General features: G+C 35.9%; 1 protein-coding gene across 28 annotated transcripts in view; it reads left to right on the forward strand.

Annotated features, from left to right (window-relative positions):
- The window catches only part of DCAF6 (DDB1 and CUL4 associated factor 6), a 146837-nt gene that overhangs the window by 56810 nt on the left and 67220 nt on the right, over positions 1-22807 (forward strand). For all 28 annotated transcript variants that reach the window (XR_011532195.1, XR_011532194.1, XM_070591523.1 and 25 more), the window contains exons 6-10: positions 1919-2054; positions 4192-4406; positions 10822-10915; positions 12448-12567; positions 14527-14787. Coding sequence is in view for 26 of the 28 variants with exons in the window: in XM_070591523.1 (XP_070447624.1) it covers positions 1919-2054; positions 4192-4406; positions 10822-10915; positions 12448-12567; positions 14527-14787 (826 nt within the window). In the remaining 2 variants the exon portion in view is untranslated. The remainder of the gene's footprint in view (positions 1-1918; positions 2055-4191; positions 4407-10821; positions 10916-12447; positions 12568-14526; positions 14788-22807) is intronic.

Here is a 22807-nt window from a genome sequence, read left to right on the forward strand (position 1 = left end):
GTCATACCTGTTTCTTAGTAAATACTAGGTATTAAAATTTGGTTTGCCAAATTCTTTTAAGCTATATTTTAGTGTACAATGTAGTAGGATTTAATTGTGCTTTTATAACCGAAAACCTTGTAAAAATAAAGAAGAAAACAAGGCTGATAATTGAAAATATTGTTAATATTTTCCTTAATAAAACTTATTTTAATGTGTAAAAATGCATCGATAGAGTATAAAGAAAACTGGTAACTACAGTAATTCTTAACTACTAAGAACTTAGAATTATGAAAAGCATACTTAAGGTAAATGTAATTTAAAAACATGGCTATATTGAGAACTATAAGAAACTAGAGTAATAAACAAAATAGTATATAATTAACAGAATACCTTAAGGATATATTTTTGGGGTGATAACTCTTAACATTTTCTAGTGCTTGTATAGAGATAAGTAGTGACAGTATAGTAATACTTGTCTTTTACAGTGTTTGTATATATGTGTGTACTTTGTTTTCCAACCAGTAAGGAGACAAATTTTACATGTTAAGAAAAGAGTAGGGACCTGCCCATGGTGTAGTGGTTAAGTTTGCACACCAAGTTTCTGCAGCCTGGGGTTCACAGGTTCGGATTCTGGGCGTGGAGCTACCACCACTCATCAAGCCATGCTGTGCTGGCATCCCATGTTAAATAGAGGAAAATTAGCACAGATGCTGGCTCAGCAACAATCTTCCTCAAGTAAAAAGAGGAAGATTGGCAACAGATGTTAGCCCAGGGCTGATCTTCCTCACAAAAAAGAAAAAGTTTAACATTTTAAAATCAGGTAATATTTTTGTTTTATTTTAGTAGCAACAATTATAATGAAAATATTGTGTGTACCACATAAAATAATCATTAATACTTATCATAGACAAAGGTAGACTATACCTCCATCTTTACAGTGGGTTAATAATATCATGCGTTTCTTATAATATTAACGACTTAGTGACGCATTATGTAGATTCTGAGTTTTTTACATTTCTAAAGATGTTCATTATTCATGAGTGTGGGAATATTTAGGAGGCATTTCTTTTTTTTTTTTTAAAGATTTTATTTTTCCTTTTTCTCCCCAAAACCCCCTGGTACATAGTTGTGTATTTTTAGTTGTGGATCCTTCTTGTTGTGGCATGTGGGATGCTGCCTCAGTGTGGCCTGACAAGCAGTGCCGTGTCCACGCCAAGGATCCGAACTGGCAAAACCCTGGGCTTCCGTAGCGGAGCACGAGAACGTAACCACTCGGACACGGGGCCGGCCCATAGGAGGCATTTTTGAGAAATAATTCAAATTGTATTATATCTTTATATGAATGTAGCTAGTTTTGAAAAAGGGTTTAAACTATCATAATATAAATAATAAGTTTCTTGAGTTAATATCAGCTTTTTGTAGCTGTTGCTGATCTGGTACAATTGCTCAGCATTTTAGTCTTATATTTGGAAGTAATTTTTATTTTTTTCTTCTTCAGAATGTATTTGGCGTTACTCAAATATTGGTCGTTTTTTGAGTCTCTGCTTTAATTATGTTTAGTATTTCCATATGTATTTTCTTATTGCGATTAGTTCATAAGGAAATTGTCCAATATTGTATTAGAAGTCAATTTTGGAGTTGTATAGCAGACTGTAAAGGAAAACAGAATTTTCCTTAGACTGATAAACTGCTGAGGAGGAATATTGACTGAGTGTATTTATTTTGGTTTCACATAAACTGAATGTGTTAGAAACACTGACTGATAGAAGTCTGAAAAATAAAAGAAAATCATGTTGTTTATTTTCCCCCTCATTGTCATATGACTGAATTAGGATTTCTGAGAAAGGTTATCTTCTTATTGAAGGGAAAATGTGTTAATGTAGTATCATCTCTAGTGTGAAGCTCTGTGTAAGTGGTATTATTTTATCTTTTGTAGGATATATTAATTAACTGCCGCCGTGCCGCCACGTCTGTAGCTATTTGTCCACCAATACCATATTATCTTGCCGTTGGTTGTTCTGATAGCTCAGTACGAATATATGATCGGCGAATGCTGGGGACAAGAGCTACAGGTAAAATGATGTATATTAGAGAAAATATAAGATCCTGTCACTTCAAAGAGTAAATCTTCATGACATATTTGCAATTTTAAAATTTCATTAGTTTGTTGTAAAATTCAGTAAATGGAATGTATTTAAATACTATGGATTATTATAAAAAATAGCATTTCACCAAGTTTTTATGACCCTACCAGAGTGATATTTTTGCGGTTTATCATTTTAAAAAGTTACAAGACTCCATGTATTAGTTTCCTAGGGCTGTCATAACAAGGGACTGCAAACCGGGTGGCTTATAATAACAGAAATCTGTTCTCTCATGTTTCTGGAGGCCACACACCTGAAATCAAGGGCTGCAGGGTGTTTCCTCCTGGACACTCTCAGGGAAAATCTGTCGCATGCTGCTCTCCTCGCTTCTGGTGGTTGCTGGCAATCCTTAGTATTCCTTTGCTTTTAAATGTGTCACTCCAATCTCTGCTTCCATGTTTATGTGCCGTTCTCCCCTGTGTGTGTCTGTGTTCACAGCTCCCTCTTCTTATGAGGACACCAGTCATATTGGATGTAGGACTCACCCTTAGCCAGTATGACTTCATATTGCTAATTGCATCCGCAAAGACCATATTTCCAAATAGGGTCGCATTCTGAGGTTCTGGTTGGACATGAATTTTGAGGGGACGCTATTCAGCCCACAGCAGTTGTCTTTCCTAATTTCTCTTTGCCACTTTTTCAATCAAGGGGATATTAGTAAGCATGGTGGGGAGAAAAGTTAGGAAGGAACAGTGACTTGGGTATGTATTAAGGTATAGCGTATGTTTATACCTGCTTAGCCCAGTTAAAGTACTGTTAATGATGCTAAAGTACTGAATTTGAATCCACCTTAAACTCCTCATTTCCTCCTCATCCACTATGGGATCAAACCACTTTCAAAATATCCAGTTCAAAGCCAACTGCTGTTAGCATTTTCTGAGTAAATGAAGGCCAGGATTACTTATACACACACACGTCAAGTATACGTACATTCATACATATTCACACGTTTTCTACAGTCGTGCACTGCATAATGTCATTTTGGTCCATGACGGGCCGCACAGAGATAACTGTGGGCCCATAAGATTTAGCACCATGTAGTGTAGGTTTTTATGCCATCTAGGTTTGTCTGAGTACATTCTATGATGTGCACATAGCAGTGAAATAACCTAATGACGCATTTCTCAAAACATGTTTCTGTCATTAAGCGACGCATGACTGTATTGTTAAAAATAAAAGTGAACTTCGCCAGAAACAACAGTGTCAATCTCAGTGTCAGTTTATGTCCAGTGAAAATGGACATAATTATTGAAATGGAAGACTAAATGGGATCTTCTTTTTTTAACTAATTGAAGAGTCTTGTGTATTTGGATAATTCCATTTAGGGGAGGGAGTAGTAATATAATAGGAAATTGTAGGCTTAATTATTGTTTCTCAATAGAAGGGACACAATTGACGTTCTGGGCAGGGCAAGATTTCATTGTGTAGGATTATACAGCTTTGTGGGATTCTTAGAATTTAGCATTCCTGGGCCACCAGGGCACAAAGTGCCAGTTGTACCTCTGCCTATCATATTGTATTGTATTGATGGCTACCAAAATTAATTAAAATTGGAATGGTATTCCTACTGTGTTATCTTATAAGAGGAAAGTTTCCCAACAATCAAAAATCTTTTAAAAACATAAAGTAAAATGTAAACCACTTTAAAATGATACTGCACTATTTTATCTAGTATGCTAATAAATATCGGCTTTCCTATTTATGTTATAAAAGTTACATTATCTTAATTGGGAGGGACTTTTTGGATGATGATTTAGTGTGACTGTAATCACAAATAATTTTAATTGGTTAAATAACTCATATTTCCAATCAAACATTTATGTAATCTGGAATTCCAGACAATCATGAACTTTTTTTGAAGGTATGTAGCCTTTATACTGTATTCTTTTTTATTTTGTTATAAAATCTGAAAATAGAAAAAAAGAGCCTCTTCTAGACATTGAATATGAAAGTTTGGGTTTATATTGCTACATTAAGTGAATGTCTCATAATTGAGATTGAGTTTTAAAAATGTTTTTCTTCAAAAGCATTATGAATATTAAACAACTTCCTGTTTTTTTATTAGGGAATTATGCAGGTCGAGGAACTACTGGATTGGTTGCCCGTTTTATCCCTTCGCATCTTAATAATAAGTCCTGCAGAGTGACATCTCTGTGTTACAGTGAAGATGGTCAAGAGATTCTTGTTAGTTACTCTTCAGATTACATATATCTTTTTGACCCGAAAGATGATACAGCACGAGAACTTAAAACTCCTTCTGCAGAAGAGAGAAGAGAAGAGGTAAGTAGACTCAAAACCACGTTCTTTATTCAATTCAGAAAATAGTAATTTAGTGACTCCTGGGGCCTGGAGGGCTTCAAAAAATAGAGTTAATTTTCAAGGCCCTTATAGTCTAGGAACAAGGACACGAAACACACACGAAAGAACAGCAGCTATTAAATAAGACTCTAGAAAAAAATATCGTGAAATATTTTTAAAGAGAAAATATTTAATAGCAAAATGTTTCTCTGTAGATGCACAGCAGCAACTAGAAAGATCAGCAGTTCTAACACTTGTTTAAAAGGCAATTAAAATAATCAAAAATGTGATGTATAAACTTCCAAGAGACTAAATGTTTATGTTCATGCCCCAATAGGAGTTTTACCTATTACTGTTACTATTCATATGTGGACAGCGATCTCCTCCTCCTCTCTTTCACAATTTTGAATGAGTGACCTATAATATCCGAAGGTACATTTTACAAAACACATATGAGTGAATGAGGAATAGGTGAGTTAAAGTGTATATGCACACACACTTGGAAACGCACATACACAATCGGGAGAGGAGGGCATTGCCGTCCGCATATGAATAGTAACAGTAATAGGTAAAATTCCTGTTGGTGCATGAACATAAACATTTAGTCTCTTGGAAGTGTATACATCACATTTTATATATATATAGTATATTGAATGAAAACTAGGTGAAAGAATTGCTGCCACTAAAATGACTCTAAAGTAGGTAACCATTGTCTTACTTTTAGAAGGCAGAAACCAGAAATAATATATCCTTGAGAGTACACAGCAGTAGAAAAATGCTTGCTTTAACCTGTTAAGCTTCTTTTCCCAACATGTTTTCACTTTGGCGTTTTTGTTTTATAATGTCCTATGTTTAATCACTCTATTCTTTGGCTTATAAATGTCTTTTGAAATTAACCATTGCTGCTTATTTATTATCAGTGACTTTTTGATATTGGTCTAACTCCTATTAGTGAACACCTTTTAAAGGTACTAAGGAACAACAGCGATTTTGTAATTCTTATGAGATGCAAAACTAAATCCTTTTCTTCTATTTGTAGGTTTAAAGGGCTATAAAATTAGAACAAAATGAGGATCACTTTATAAATATATTTTGGGATTTTGAATGTGGCACTGTATTAAAGTGGATTAGGAGATTGACAAAGAAGAGGGTATGATGGCTAATGAAAGCTATTTATGAGTTTATTGGTCTGATTGAAAACATGAAATTTGCTCTCTCATTTTGTTGTTGCTGTGTAATTTCCTCTGGAGCTATGTGCTTCAGTAAAGTTACAGTGAAACTTTGTGACTGTTATGTAATGAAAGAGTTGGAAATGGAGAAACGTTTTAAGTGGGCCAACTAGCTTTTATACCATAGAATACTTAGCCAAAAGATGTTTATATAATCAGAGCAAATGAGGCTGAGTCATGAACAGCTGGTTTTTTTCTGAACGTGTTTTTCTCAGTATTCTTTGTTGAATTAACCGATTTAAAAATAATTCTGAAAAATGGATTAAAATTATGAAAATAAATCATGCTTATTGTAATAAACCAAACAACTCAGAGGCGTATATGGAAGAAATTAATAATCCGTCTACTTCTTAATTTCACTGTCTTTTCTTTCAGTGCTTTATGCTGAATCCTTGACAGTAGTGTTCAGACAAACTCATCCTAACTCAGTAAATATTCCTTCGGTGCCTACTGTCTACTAAATCCTATATTAAACTTTAGAAATTCAAGGATGACTGTGACAAAGAAATGGCCTCTCAGTCAGAAATTTACAGTTTAGTGGAAATACAGTCGACCCTCCAGATCCATGGGTTCCACATCCAAGGATTCAACCAACTGCGGATCATGTACATTCTTATGATTTGTGGTTGGCTGAATCCCTGGATGTGGAACCTGCAGATACAGAGAGCCGACTAAGGGACTTGAACATCCAGGGATTTTGGCATTCGGTGGGTGGGGGTTGTCCCGGAACCAAACCCCCACAGATATCGAGGGACAGCTGTAGAGATATAAATAAATAAATATGTGACGCTTATAATATAATAGAATTATATGTAAGAATTATGTTGTATATAAATAGACCAAAGGAAAGAATAATTGATTGGGAACAGAAGAAAAGCTTGAGCAGGGTTTTAAACTATGACTAAAAGTTTAATATATGAGTTTTTCTTATGTTTCCACAATATTTTTATATTTTTTAAATTTGTGGGGGGACCTTTTTATTTCTTAGTAGCCTCTAATTCTCTTCCATTTTTTCTCCCAGTAGCCTCTAATTCTCTTCCATTTTTTCTCCCTCTTTATTTAGTGTATTCTGTTGTCTTATTCAGTTTTTTTTACTTCTTGTTTTTATTTTTGTATTCCTTTTTCTTTTTATTGTCTTTCCTCTCTTTTCCTCTAATGTCTTTTTGACATTTTCCCACCTGCCCTGCCCCCTTATTGGACTGTTTCGTTGAATCCAGTCTCTCATTTTCTCCTGGTCTCCGTAGTTTGTCCCTAAAATACATATCCCAAATCTGTAGTACTACTTCCCACTCCGACTACCACTGCCACCCTGATCGAAGGCATCAGCATTTCTGTCCTAGATTGTTATGGTGGCTTTCTAACCAGTCACCCTGCTTTCACCAGCATCCCCCTACCCCAGACCCTTAAGCTACATGACAGACAAAGTGATCCTTTAAACCATGTTGCTCTTCTGAGCAGCATTCGAAGTGGCTCCCCATCTCACTCAAAGCAAAACTGAGGTCCTTAGAGTGGCTTCAGGACTTGATGTCTTCTGGTTCTCCTTACTGCTCCTGCTCTCTCCCTTGTTGACTCTGCTCTGGCCACGTCTGCTTGCTTGCTTCCTCAGGCAGGCCTAGTGTGCTTCTGCCTGATGGCTGTTGTGTTTACTCTCTGAAGCAGTCGTCCCCAGGTGTCTGGATTTCTTCTTTCCTTACCCGTGTTGCAGTCTTTGCCCGTGTCACCTTCTTGGTGAGGCCCTACCTCACCACCCTATTTAAAATCGCAACCCTTAACTCTCTGGTACTTCCCAGCTCTCTTTTCTACATAATTTTTTTCCATAACACTTACCGCTTTCTTTGTATATTTTACTTTTTTATTTCATGTATTGTTTGTCTGTTCCACTAGTCTATAAACTCTGTGACATTGGGGATTTTTGTATGTTTTGTTCATTGATCTTTTCCCAATACCTAGAATAGTGCCTGACATGTAAGAGTTGCTGAAAAAAATATTTGTTAAGCGACTGCCTGAATGGATGCTGTACCGTTTTCAGTATTCTTGACTAGGTGGTTTATCATATCTCAGAAAGTCAAACTCAAGACTTTTTAACTGGAAGATCTTGTTCCAGAAATAGTTGCTGAGGTTTTAACACCAGTTCTTAGTCTGTGTAATGTAAAAATTTCTCTTTCATAAATATGGAACAGGGCTCTGTTCTGTTACTCTAAATACAATTCACATACAGGGTGAGGCTCTCTCTTTCCGGAAATGATTATTTGTCCGAGATTTTGGACAGCTGCCACACTAGGCTTTCTCTAATCTTCTGATTATTCCCTGCCACACACTTGTGGCTTCCTGTGCAGATTTTGCTATTCTCAGTTGGTTTTAGCCACACTTACACATAATATGGAATTTGTGGGGTTTTTTTTTTCTGTCTCCTTTGCTGAGGATATTGAGATTTTTTCCATTCTTGTTGCCTGGTATAGTTTCTAGGAGAAAACAGAAAATCTACAGGTCCCTGTCACCAAATTTCTATCAAAACCTGCTTAACTGTGAGAAAAAAAAAAATCAATGAATGTTGTGTTAAAAAAAAAAAAAATGACCCATAGAATGAGAGAAAATGTTTGCAAATCATATATCTGATTTATGATTTAGAATCTAGTATCCAAAATATATGAAGAGCACTTACAACTCAACAATAAAAAGACAAATATCCTAATTAAAAAGTTGGTAAAGGATGTGAAGAGACATTTGTCCAAAAAAGATACGCAAATGGTCAATAACCACAATAAACAGATGTTCAGCATCACTAGTCATCAGGGAAATGCTAATCAAAACCACAGTGAGGTACCACTTCACACTCATTAGGTGGGCTGAAATAAAAAAGTCAATAACAAGTGTTGATGAAGATGTGGAGAAATTGGAGGTCTCATACACTGCTAGTAGGAATGTAAATGGTGCAGCTGCTTTGGAAAATAGTTTGGTAGTTCTTTAAAAGTTAAACATAGAGTTACCATATGATCCAACAGTTGCACTCCTAGATATATACCTACATGAATTTAAAACATATGTCCCCATAAAAACTTGCACATATATTCATAGCATTATTCACAATGGCCAAAAAGTAGAAACAACTCAATATTCATCAACTGATGAATAAACAAAATGTGGTGTGTCTAAAAAATGGAATATTATTGAGCCATAGAAAGAAATGAAATGCTGTTACATGCTGCAACATGGATGCCCCTTGAAAATTCGCTAAGTGAAAGAAGCCAGACACGAAAGACCACCCAGTTATATGAAGTGTCCAGAATAAGCATAGCCATAGAGACAGAAAGTAGATTAGTGGTTGCCAGGAACTGAATGGAGGGAGAAGAGGGGAGTGACTGGTGATGGGTATGGGATTTCTTTTTGAGGAGATGAAAATGTTCTGGAATTAGTGGTGATGGTTGCACAGCTTTGTGAATATACGCCACTGACTAGTATACTTGAAAAGGGTGGATATTATGGTATGTGAATTATATCTCAATAAAGAATGTTAAAAATGTAAAAGTTAAAAAGAGTGATCAAGAGTGTCAGATGCCATAGATGTCAAATAAAATAAGCTCAGAAAGGTGCCATTTGACTTGGCAATTGGTTATTGATCACTTTATCATTGATCAGTGAACTTCGTAATTGATCATTCGTTGTGACATTGATGAGAATGAATTCAGTGGAAAGATAGAAATGTAAGATTGACTACAGTGAATTGAGGAGTGGTGTATAAAGATAGAGTGAAGATGTTCAGCCGTCCGTATCTGTGCCTTCCCCATCCTTGGATTCAACCAAGTGCGGATCAAAAGGCCTACATGGTAGCATCTGTACTGAAGACGTACAAACTTTTTTTCTTGTTATTCCCTAAACAATACAGTATAACAACTGTTTATATAGCCTCTACATTTTATTAGGTATTATACATAATCTAGAGATGATTTCAAGTATATGGGAGGATGTGTGTAGGTTATATGCAAATACTACACCATTTCGTATAAGGGCCTTGAGCATCTGTGGATTTTGGCATGGGGGGTCGTCCTAGACCCAATCCAGCAAATACTGAGGGACGACTGTATAGACTTGCCTTAAGAAGCTTGACAGTACGGCTCCAGAAAGCAAGGGAAGGGAGGATAGCTGGATAGAAATAGAAAATAGAGGTGGTTTGTTCTTATTAAAAATAATAAGGGGGCCGGCCCCATGGCCGAGTGGTTGGTTTTGCCGGTTTGGATCCTGGGCACAGACATGGCACTGCTTGTCAGGCCATGCTGAGGTGGTGTCCCACATAGCAGAGCCAGAAGGATCTACAACTAGAATATACAACTATGTGCTGGGGGGCCTTGGGGAGAAGAAAAACCAAAGAATTAAAAAAGAAGATGAAGAAGAAGAAGAAGAAGCTTTAGCGTATTGTGAGAAAGAACCAGGAGAGAGGAAATGAATGTAGATATAGGAAAGAGAATCATTGTTGGAGCTAGGTGCTTGAGGAGTTGAAGGAGTGATTAGGTTTAAACAGAATAAATGGTATGTCCCCTGAGAAAGGTTGGAAGGAATTAAGAACATGTAGATATAGATAAGTTTGTAGAATGCAGCTGAGGAAATTGATGTCATTTCTACAGGACTGACTTTATTTTCTCTGAAGGAAGAGGAAAAGTTATTAGCCAAGAATGAAGGCAGCAAGGTAGAGTAGAGATCCTGAGGTGAGTAATGAAGGGTTGGGACAGAAGCTGGGGGGAACTGGAGAGTAAATGGCCAATAATAAAAAAGTAATGATAATTCCTCTCATCAATTAGGTATGTAGGTACTTTGCCTAGACTATATTTATTATCATAATAGAAAACTTAGGTTCAGTGTGGTTAAATAACTTTCCTGTTGTCAGTTGTAAAATGATACACGTGGGATTGAAAACCACATGTACATGATTTCGAAGTTGCATTCAGACTCTTTAGGTTGAAGACATTAAGTATAGATTGTCAACATCAATGGATATTTATCGTCATTATGAATGCTATAAAAGACTGAGGAAACAGCTTGCATGTTTCTTCAGTGTCTTTCATATTTTGATCCAGCATCTCACTTGCATATTCAATAAAGAAGAAAAGAGATGGAAAAGATCGCTTAGACTTAAAGTGTTCTCTGAGACAGTGAGTCTTCTCCTCATCTTTCAGTTGCGACAGCCTCCAGTTAAGCGTTTGAGGCTTCGTGGTGATTGGTCAGATACTGGACCCCGAGCAAGGCCTGAGAGCGAACGAGAACGAGATGGTAACTATACTTTGGTCAGCTTTTTCTTAATATGATATTTAAAAATCAATATTTTAACTTGTTTCCAGCTTTTTCACTATTATAAGTGATGCTGCAACAAACATCCTTGTACATATATCTTAGCATACTTGTGGAAGTGTATCGTAGGATAAATTCCTAAAAATGGAATGGTTGGGTCACTGGATAAGTGCATTTTAGTTTTGATAGTTATCAAATTATCCTCCAAAAAGAATGCACTGCTTTACATTCTCACTAAAAGTGGAAGAATGCCTCTTGTCCCATAAAACATTGGTATTATCAAACTTTTAATTTTTGCCTTTCTGTTAGATATCAAGAGAAATGAAAACTTGGAGTTTCCAACCCAAGAGTTTTATAATAGCACATAAATTTTTTCTTCCTTCTATCAAATGCCTTTGACAAGAGTAAGAAACTACTTTGGGAGCTTTAAGATGGCACACTTTAAAATAGAATTAACCTGTGTATCTTTTAAGAAATGGATCTGTAGGGGCCAGCCTGGTGGCGCAGCGGTTAAGTTTGCACTTTCCGCTGCTTGGTGGCCTGGGGTTCCCTGGTTCGGATCCCGGGTGCGGACATGGCACCGCTTGGCAAAAGCCATGCTGTGACAGGTGTTCCATGTATAAAGTAGAGGAAGATGGGCATGGATGTTAGCTCAGGGCCAGTCTTCCTCAGCAAAATGAGGAGGATTGGCAGTAATTAGCTCAGGGCTAATCTTCCTCAAAAAAAAAAAAAGAAAGAAAGAAATGGATCTGTAGCCAAAATCTTATTCTAATGACTTGTGAAATCTTTTAAGATCAAAAGCATGTTCCCCAATATATTATCCTTGATATTATTTACAGTATATATTTAAATATAAAGCTATGTTATATAAAGGCAATAAAGTATAAAATCTATTTTCACAGAAAATTCAATAGCAAATTATTTCCATTTTAAATTATATGATTGTAGAATAGAATTTTCACAATTTTAATTTGATGTCATACTTAATTTGAAAATTCCTGTAAGAGAAAACTCTCGTCTATTTGAAGGAGGATGAGGGAGGAGAGACAAGAACATTTTCTGGTTTCAGTTAATTTCAAATATATGGGATTTGCTTACAATAAATGATGAAAATAAATTCAGTTTAAGGAAATTTAATTGAGAGGGCAAACCTTTCTTTTAATCTGTTCAGCTTACAGTTCATGAGTCCTTCCTAGCTGGGTACTCTTGGAACCACAGATGTGGGTTGGAATAGGCAGGTGCAGAGGTACCTAAGAATAGACAAAGATGTAGAAGATGTAAGTCCTGTTCCCGAGGAGCTCAAAATACAGATGGAGAGTTACTCATGTGAACGTTTACTATGAAGTATGATGATAGCTCTAAAAGATTTATATAGGGTCACATAATTTATTTAGGCCATTTCATTCTTTTTTTTAAATTGCTTTCATTTTAAAGGCCTTCAAACCTAGATTTTTGCATTAATGAAAGATCCTAACTGATTACTAAATTTGCTGATAAGACCTGTGTTGTCATAGGAGAACAAAGTCCCAATGTGTCATTGATGCAGAGAATGTCTGACATGTTATCGAGATGGTTTGAAGAAGCGAGTGAAGTTGCGCAAAGCAATAGAGGACGAGGAAGATCTCGACCCAGAGGTAATTTTTCTTATTAACTAAGTCATCAGAAAGGTGGCAAATTATTTATTGAAGTCATTTGTATTTATATCATCTAATCTATACCGTATTTTATATCTCCAGTCATCATAAGGTTCTTCTTGCATTGTGTGAAGCTGTGAAGGTGTAAAGCTGTAGAGGACAAAGAGTATTGGGTATAATTTGTCCCTTCAGGTTTCAGTAGACCTAGCCCTTATTTTTGCTTTTCTCAAAAAAAATCAGAAAGTCTGATAGTCCTCACTTAAAGTTGTTTTTCTGTGCACGTTGGGAGTAGAAATATAAAACTTATCTACAAAGTTTTATATAATTGAATAATTTCTCCTTTAGTTAACTTGTGTACATATGTTGGTTATTAATCACTGTTTCAGCTGACCTGTTTTCATACCTTGATTCACTACTTTCCAGCTTTGTAGTCTTTGGCAAGTTACTTATCCATCAGAAATGAGGAGTATGAAAGTTAACTCCTAAATGTTTTAAATCCCCAAATAAAAATTCTCTTGAATTTAGTCTATAAATGGTTCTTCTTAACTCCTGTGTATCAATAACATTTAAAAAAAATTCCTTGGACTGTGGATTTGCTTAAGAGTTATTAAATTCATGCTTAAATTTAAACTAAAATATTTAAATCATAGTGATTAAAATAAAAAACTTCATATTCCATGGTAGTTGCATCTTTTTTTTTCAATAAACTAAATAGACATTATTTTATTTAGATTTACTTTAGGAATACTAGAGATATTGGATATAGTACCCTCAGGTGAATTCTTAAATATTTTAATGAAATAACTCAATACCAAATAGTAATATTCTCCTCATTTCTCAGGAACTAAGATATCTTCACATAAATGTTTTATATATTCATTGCAGACCATTCATATCCTTCATCCTAGTGGTATCTGTAGAATTACACTTATCTTTTCACAAAGCGGTGAACAGGAAAGTTGAAAGAGTCCACATAGGACGATGGGTATTATTTTCCAGGTGAATCATCTTATGACGTTCACAATATATGAGGGCATTGTCGAAAACAGTACAGAAATCAGCTGGCAATTAGTGGAGGCTAATAGCTGGATGTGCTATCAGCAGAAGTAGGCCGATTAAGAGAAATAGCAGAGATGGATGCACTCAAAGGCAACACTGAAACCCAGTGTCATCCCAGGGTGACTGTGCACAAGCCCAGGGCTGTGCCTTCTGAAGAATGAAATCAGAGTGTGCATGGTAGTTGTATCTTATAAAACATGAACTTGATTAGTCCATTCCATTTTTCTTTTAATAAAATCTAGATTGGAAGGAAAATCAGGGAAATTTTTACTGTTTGTTGAGTATTCTCAATTATTCCTTTACAGATAGCACAAAGCCTAGCAGAGCACATAGTAGATGCTCAAGCCTTTTTTAAATCATGACTGTGTTATGTTAGTTTAGTGGTTAAAACGTTCCTGCAAATGAAATAGGAATCAGGAACTTAATTCTGTTCTAGCCTGTTTATAGCTTTACTTGTGCCAGTAAAATTTTTATTAAATATTTTTCCAAGGACATTATGTTATAGAGTGGAAATATATCAATATAAATCCATTATCCTATTATCCAGCTGTTAAGTCAGACTCATCTTCAAATTTAAAGGAATAGACATTATTTATAGGCATCTCACAAGCTGTTATTTAGCTTTGTCTTAATGAAGCTACCATGTTGAGCATTTTGCTTGAAAGATTATTTTAACAAGAATATGCTGTAGATAGATTTTTATCCCTCCTGATTAGCCTCTTTGGTCAAATGGACCAAACTACCAGTGGTGCTTTTGATATCCTGAAATTGTATATTTCTCTGTGTGTGTGCACATGCAAGTGCACATGTATTTCCTGAACATATCTCTTTAGAGTAGTTAGTTTTGGAAAACAGTTAGTATTTGAATTTGCATTATGCATTAACATGTGCTTTTTGAAGGTGGAACAAGTCAGTCAGATGTTTCAACTCTTCCCACGGTTCCCTCAAGTACTGATTTGGAAGCGGGTGAAACCGCTATGGAAGTAGATACTCCAGCTGAACAGTTTCTTCAGCCTTCTGCCTCGTCTGCAGTGTCAGCTCAGGCTCATTCGACCTCATCTTCTACAGAAAGCCCTCATTCTACTTCTTTGCTGTCTTCTCCAGACAGTGAGCAAAGGCAGTCTGCTGAGGCATCTGGACACCATACACATCATCAGTCTGGTGAGGACGTTACTCTTTAAATAGGCTGTGGTACATCTGATGATTTCTGATAATGAAAACAACTTTATGGGCTGTTTTGAAAGATACTAAATCACATCAACTTGTTCTTGCTGGAATAAATGATCAAAATGACATGTAATATGTGACCATGTAACTTAAACACAAAAATCAAGTGTGCCTAACTTGCATGAATTTTAACAAATAGCAGGAATCTTCAATTTATGTAAGACAGTTGTTTAAAAAATAGAAGTACTAGTATGTAGTGTTTTGACATACTTTAATGCACTTGACTTAGAAATTATTTTTGTGGACCATTGTGGACCAAAATATCTTTCTAGATTTATTTGGTTTTAAGTCTGTATTAAAGTGATAGTGAAAATATAGCCTTAATTATTATTAGTTCTGTTGTATTTATATTTTTTATTCTTTTTCCTCAAATCATGAAATACTTTAAATATATTCTGTATGGTGCATTTGATATGATCTTTTGTCAGCAACATATAAAATTTACCAAAAGAATAATTTATCCTATATTTACATAAAAGAATTGTCTTTTGTTTTAACAAATCCTTGTCTTCTTGGTACTTTGTTAGTGAAAAAAATCAACTCCTAAATTCTGTTAAAATACTATTTTCCTCTCAATATTATAATTCCTCACGTTCAACTCCCCCCTCAACTATGAATGTACTAGTATTTATAACAGTAATTTTCAGCAAATATGTCTGTAGTATACTTGACTCTTGAGCTGTATACATGTAATTATAATAACCAGAAAGACGTTTGTTCATAGTTTTCTTTGGTTCTTCTAAGGAAGCATTTTACTTGACATATAAACAAAAATATTAGCAACTAGAGATACAGCTGGCAGGCCTAAGCTAAAACCTATAAAAAATTCCTAACAGCTTCACTGCCAAGCTGTCACTTTATTCTTGCTTCTCTGGAATCTGGTACCAGATCAGCCAATATGGGGTGTTTTAAATTGAGCAGTCAGTTATCAGTATACTCATTTTTGGTAATTCATTTTCAGTTTCTATGGGAATAGAAGCCAGCTGTGTAACTATTAACACTTGTGTACAGTTTATCTATAATAATAAGCTAAAACTGAGCCATAAAATCAGATTTTCCACACTAATCGACATAGTATTTCAACTTATGGAAAAATAAAGCATTTTGGAGGGTTTGCGAAGTAGGGACAGAATTTTAAAAATGTTTGCTTTTCAAAGCAGATAAAATAGGTAAAAACAAGAACTTTTAAAGTGATAGCATTCTTGGAAATATTCGTGAAGATTTTGATGGATTATAAGTTATCAGGAAAACTTAGCAGGAAGATTCCCCGGCTCATTTCCATGTCCCACTGCATCTTCATTAATTGCAGTTATGTCACAAACGCACTTCTGTGGGAAGCGCTAGGTTTGGAGTTTCATGTTTCTTTTTTGTTATAGATATTTAATACTTTTTAATACTAGATTTCAGAATTGCTAAATCTCTTTTAATATTTAATGTAAGTATTAAGTACTACAGTCATTTGAATCATTGAAATAGAAAAAGACCATTTTTGTGTTGATCATGTAGTCATTGAACATTACTTGGCACCTTTGCCTGTAGATTTTTCAAAGAATGTAAGGAAATATTTTTAACTGGTAGATTATTAAAAGAATTTTGTTGGCTAAACTATGGAAAATCAGAATATTTCCATGCTACTAGGATAGTACCGTTATTGAGGAAAATGATTTGATATTAGATGCAACATCTAAAGACTGTGTCTGTGATTGTTTTGACAACAGGCTTTTCATTATCTTAGAGACCATTCAGCAATTTAACAATAAGGACTTAATGCTTTTTGTTTTGTTTTTCCCCGCAATCTCTTATGCACTTTTAAATCCAGAATAGTTTGTGGATAGTGGGAATTGTCCATGTATAAGTGAGAGTGTCATCTTAGAGCCATGATTCCTATTTTTGCCTTGCATAGAGATAGAGAAAATGAAAAAGTCTGCTTCTTGCCTTGCTGTAGATACCTTTTTATGTAAATGTTTATGCCTTTTCTTCATGTTCCTTGCATTTCCTCTGTCTCTTTTGTTGGAGTGAAGGAAAGGAACAATGGAAATGTGAAAACTTGCCTGACAAAACTCCATCTCTGATTGAACCTAATTATTTCCCTTTTCTTAGTCTGCAACTGAGTCACTGAATGATAGTGAAGAAAGACCACAAATTTCAGTGGGTGCTCAATGCTCTGTGTCAGAGCAGTCTTTCAAAACTGTTGCTCAACAGCTAGACAAAATGTCTATTTCACTCCTTCATGTCTCTCAGACTTTTACCACTCCCCTTTGCCCTCATCTCACTCCCGGCGGATAACCACCTCTCAGTCACAGTGGTGGGGAAAAAAAGCACTCCCTTTTCTACTTTTGGATCTCCCCACTGTCTAGCATCTGTACTCATATTGTCTCTGATAGAGGCAGACACGTTTTGGGAAGAAATGTGTCTGCTCCTATCAAAGGCTAGCCAGTGTAGTTCCCATCCCTTTCCAGCTTCTCAAGGACTTTGTTCCTTCTCCTGTGTCTTCATTATTACCTTTTCTTTTGAATTGTTCCTTTTGGCCTCAAACATGCTCTATTTCTCCTGTCTTAAAAATCCTCTCTTAATTATCCCACATTCCCCTCCAGCCTTACATCTTTGCTCCTTTTATAATCACAGTCTTCAAAAGAGTTGCACACACATACTATCTCCATTTTCTTATCTTTTCTTTGCTTATCAACCAATTCTAATAGGCCTTTCAACTTCTTTTTCCACTGAAACTTTTGGTCAGAGTCACCAGTGACTTCCATTTTGCCATATTTAAAGTATACTGTTGTGTTTGTATCTTACTAGATTTTTTTTCAAGTTGGTTTTTATTGAGTTAATGATAGTTTACAATCTTGTGAAATTTCATTTGTACATAATTGTTTGTCAGTCGTGTCGTAGGTGCACCCCTTCACCCTTTGTGCTCACCCCCAACCCCACCTTTCCCCTGGTAGCCGCTAATCTGTTTTCTTTGTCTACATTTTTAAATTCCTCATATGAGTGGAGTCATACAGAGATTGTCCTTCTCTATCTGGCTTATTTCACTTAACGTAATTCCCCCAGGGTCCATCCATGGTGTTGCAAATGGGACGATTTTATTCCTTTTAATGGCTGACTAGTATTCCATTGTGTATATATACCATATCTTCTTTATCCAATCATCAGTTGATGGGCACTTAGGTTGCTTCTACATCTTTGCTATTGTAAATAATGCTGCAATGAACATTGGGGTGCATGGGACTTTTGGAATTGCTGATTTCAAGATCTTTGGATAGATAGCCAGTAGTGGGATGGCTGGGTCGTATGGTATTTCTATTTTTAATTTTTTGAGGAATCTCCCTACTGTTTTCCATAGTGGCTGTACCAGTTTGCATTCCCACCAGCAGTGTATGAGGGTTCCTTTTTCTCTACAACCTCTCCAACGTTTGTTACTATTTGTTTTGGTTATTTTTGTCATTGTAAAGGGTGTAAGGTGATATCTTAGTGTAGCTTTGATTTGCATTTCCCTGATGATCAGTGATGATGAACATCTTTTCATGTATCTATTGGCCATCCGTATGTCTTCTTTGGAGAAATGTCTGTTCATGTCTCCTGCCCATTTTTTGATTGAGTTTTTTGAGTTTTTGTTGTTGAGTTGTGTGAGTTCTTTATATATTATGGATATTAACCCTTTGTCAGATGTATGACTTGCAAATATTTTTTTCCCAGTTAGTGGGTTGTTTTTTTGTTTCAATCGTTTTCCTTTGCCTTGAAGAAGCTCTTTAGTCTGATGAAGTCCCATTTGTTTATTCTTTCTATGGTTTCCTTTGTCTGAGAAGACATGGTGTCCGGAAAGATCCTTTTAATACTGGTGTGAAAGAGTGTACTGCCTACATTTTCTTCTAGAAGCCTTATGGTTTCAGGTCTTACCTTTAGGTCTTTGATTCATTTTGAGTTTATTTTTGTGAATGGTGAAAAAGAATAGTCAATTTTCCCTCTTTTACATGTGGCTTTCCAGTTTTCCCAGCACCGTTTGTTGAAAAGACTTTCTTTTCTCCATTGTATGCCCTCAGCTCTTTTGTTGAAGATTAGCTGTCCATAGATGTGTGGTTTTATTTTTGGGCTTTCAATTCTGGTCCACTGATCTGTGCACCTGTTTTTGTACCCGTACCATGTTGTTTTGATTACTGTAGCTTTGTAGTATGTTTTGAAGTCAGGGATTGTGATGCCTCCAGCTTTGTTCTTCTTACTCAGGATTGCTTTAGCAATTCGGGGTCTTTTGTTGCCCCATATGAATTTTAGGATTCTTTGCTCTATTTCTGTAAAGAATGTCGTTGGGATTCTGATTGGGGTAGCGTTGAATCTGTAGATTGCTTTAGGTAGAATGGACATTATAACTATGTTTATTCTTCCAATCCATGTACATGGAATGTCTTTCCATCTCTTTATATCATCATCCATTTTTTTCAGAAAACCCTTGTAGTTTTCGTTGTATAGGTCTTTCACTTCCTTAGTTAAATTTACCCTGAGGTATTTTATTCTTTTTGTTGCGATTGTAAAAGGTACTGTGTTTTTGAGTTCTTTTTCTGTTAGTTCGTTATTAGAGTATAGAAATGCTACTGATTTATATAAATTGATTTTATACCCTGCAACTTTGCTGTAGTTGTTGATTATTTCTAAAAGTTTTCCAATGGATTCTTTGGGGTTTTCTATATATAAGATCATGTCGTCTGCAAACAGCGAGAGTTTCACTTCTTCCCTCCCTATTTGGATTCTTTTTATTCCTTTCTCTTGCCTAATTGCTCTGGCCAAAACCTCCAGTATTATGTCAAATAAGAGTGGTGATAGAGGGCATCCTTGTCTCATTCCTGTTTTTAGGGGGATGGGGTTCAGTTTTTGCCCATTGAGTATGATGTTGGCTGTGGGTTTGTCGTATATGGGCTTTATTATGTTGAGGTAGTTTCCTTCTATGCCCATTTTGTTCAGAGTTTTTATCATAAATGGCTGTTGGATCTTGTCTAATGCTTTCTCTGCATCTATTGAGACGATCATGTGGTTTTTACTCCTCAGTTTGTTGGTGTGGTGTATGATGTTGATTGATTTGTGGATGTTGAACCATCCCTGTGTCCCTGGTATGAATCCCACTTGATCATGATGTATGATCCTTTTGATGAATAGCTGAATTTGGGTTGCCAAAATTTTGTTGAGAATTTTTGCATCTGTGTTCATCAGCAATATTGGACTGTAGTTGTCCTTTTTCATGCTGTACTTGTCAGGTTTTGGTATCAGTGTGATGTTGGCCTCATAGAATGTGTTAGGAAGTGTTCCATCCTTCCTAATTTTTTGGAATAGCTTGAAAAGGATAGATATTAAATCCTCTCTGAAAGTTTGGTAGAATTCCCCAGGAAAGTCTTCTGGTCCTGGGGTTTTATTCTTTGGTATGCTTTAGATTGCTGTTTCAAACTCTTTCCTTGTGATTGGTCTGTTCAAATTGTCTGCTTCTTCTTGACTTAGCTTTGGGAGATTGTAGGAGTCCAAGAATTTATCCATTTCCTCTAGGTTATCCATTTTGTTGGCATATAGTTTTTCATAGTATTCTCTTATAATCCATTGTATTTCTGCAGAGTCTGTGGTTATTTCTCCTCTTTCATGATTGATTTTGTTTATTTGAGCTTTCTCTCGTTTTTTCTTTGTAAATCTGTCTAGGGGTTTGTCAGTTTTATTTATCTTCTCAAAGAACCAGCTCTTTGTTTCATTGATCCTTTCTACTGCCTTTTTTGTTTCAATAGCATTTATTTCTGCTCTGATTTTTATTATTTCTTTCCTTCTGCTGACTTTGGGCTTTGTTTGTTGTCCTTTCTCTGATTCAGTTAGGTGTAGTTTAAGATTGCTTATTTGGGATTTTTCTTGTTTGTTAAGATGTGCCTGTGTTGCGATGAATTTCCCTCTTAACACAGCTTTTGCTGTATCCCATATGAGTTCGTATGACATGTTATCATTTTCATTTGTCTCCAGGTATTTTTTGATTTCTTCTTTAATTTCTTCAATGATCCATTGCTTGTTCAATAGCATATTGTTTAGTCTCCACATCTTTGTGCCTTTCTCAGCTTTTTTCTTGTAACTAATTTCTAGCTTTATAGCATTATGATAGGAGAAGATGCTTGTTATTATTTCAATTTTTTTAAATTTGTAGAGGCTTGCCTTGTTTCCCAACATATGGTCTATCCTTGAGAATGTTCCATGCTCGCTTGAGGGGAATGTTTATTCTGCTGTTTTTGGATGGAGGGTTCTATATGTGTCTATTAAGTCCAACTGTTGTTTTAGTTTTTCGTTTAGCTCCACTGTTTCCTTGTTGATTTTCTGTCTGTTCATTGATCTGACTGGGATGTTGAGCTCTCCTACTGTTGTTGTGTTATTTTTGATATCTTCTTTTAGGTTTGTTAATAGTTGTTTTATGAACTTTGGTGCTCCTGTGTTGGGTGCATAGATATTTATAAGTGTTATTTCTACTTGATGAAGTGTCCCTTTGATCATTATATATTGGCACTCTGTGTCTCTCTTTACCTGCCTTATCTTGAAGTCTATTTCATCCGATATAAGTATTGTGACACCCGCTTTCTTTTGTTTGCTATTAGCTTGGCGTATTGTCTTCTACCCCTTCACCCTGAGCTTGTGTTTGTCCTTGGAGCTGAGGTGTGTTTCCTGGAGGCAACAGATTGTTGGATCTTGTTCTTTAATCCGTTTTGCCACTCTGTGTCTTTTTGTTGGAGAGTTCAATCCGTATGCATTGAGGGTGATTATTGATGCATGAGGGCTTAATGCTGTCATTCTGTTGCTCGTTTTCCAGTTTTCCTGCATTTCCTTTGTTGCTCGTCCTGTGTGTTTTAGCCTACCCATTGACTTCTGCAGTTTCTTATGCTGGGTGTCTTAGCTTTTTCCTTGTTTATGTTTTGTTGTGTCTGTTTTTTAGTTTAGTGGCTACCCTGAAGTTTGTGTTTTTGTATTCAGAATCTGGTGCACTAACATAGTCCATTTTCTGGTGGCCTCTTATTTTCTTAGCCTAAGCTGATTCAGTCCCTTTCCTTCTCCCCTCCTAAGTTATTGTTTTCATCTCTTATTCAAACTTGTGTTGTGGTTAGAGTGATAAGATTGTCTTTGTTTTTGGTGATTTCCTTCCCTTTATCCTAATGCTATAGTTGAATATTTGCTATCCTATTCTGATTCTATTTGTCTCCCTACTGTGTGTTTTGTGACCCTTTCTCCCATTTTTTCTTTTTTCAGGTATGAGGGCCTTCTTGAGGATTTCGTGTACGGGGTGTCTTGTGGCTGTGAAGTCCCTTAGCTTTTGTTTGTCTGGAAAAGATTTAATTTCTCCCTTATATCTGAACGATATTCTTGCTGGATAGAGTATTCTTGGCTGAAGATTTTTATCCTTTAAAGATTTAAATATGTCATTCCAGTCTCTCCTAGCTTGTAAAGTTTTTCTAGAGAAATCCACTGAAAGTCTGATAGGGGTTCCTTTGTAGGTTATTCTCTTCTGCCTTGCTGCCCTGAGTATTCTTTCTTTGTCCTTCATTTCTGCCATTTTTACTACTATATGCCTTGCAGTAGGTCTTTTTACATTGACAAATGTAGGAGATCTGAAAGCTTCCTCCACACACATTTCTCTCAATCCCTAGATTTGGGAAGTTCTATGCTATTATTTCGTTGAGCACACTTTCTGCTCCATTTTCCTTTTCCATGCCCTAGGGAATACCGATGATTCTTAAGTTGCATTTTCTCATGAATCGGCTATTTCTCAGAGATTTTCTTCAGTTTTTTTTATTCTTAGTTCTCTTTCTTCCTCTCTCTGGAGCCATTCAACCTGTCTGTCTTCGATTATGCTAATTTTCCCCTGTATGGTGTCTACGTGGGCATTCAGGGAATCCATATTCTGTTTTATTTGATCCATTGTATTTTTCATCTCTAGTATTTCTGATTGATT

The sequence above is a fragment of the Equus przewalskii genome, chromosome 23 (assembly GCF_037783145.1).
Source record: "Equus przewalskii isolate Varuska chromosome 23, EquPr2, whole genome shotgun sequence".
Lineage (NCBI taxonomy): Eukaryota > Metazoa > Chordata > Mammalia > Perissodactyla > Equidae > Equus > Equus przewalskii.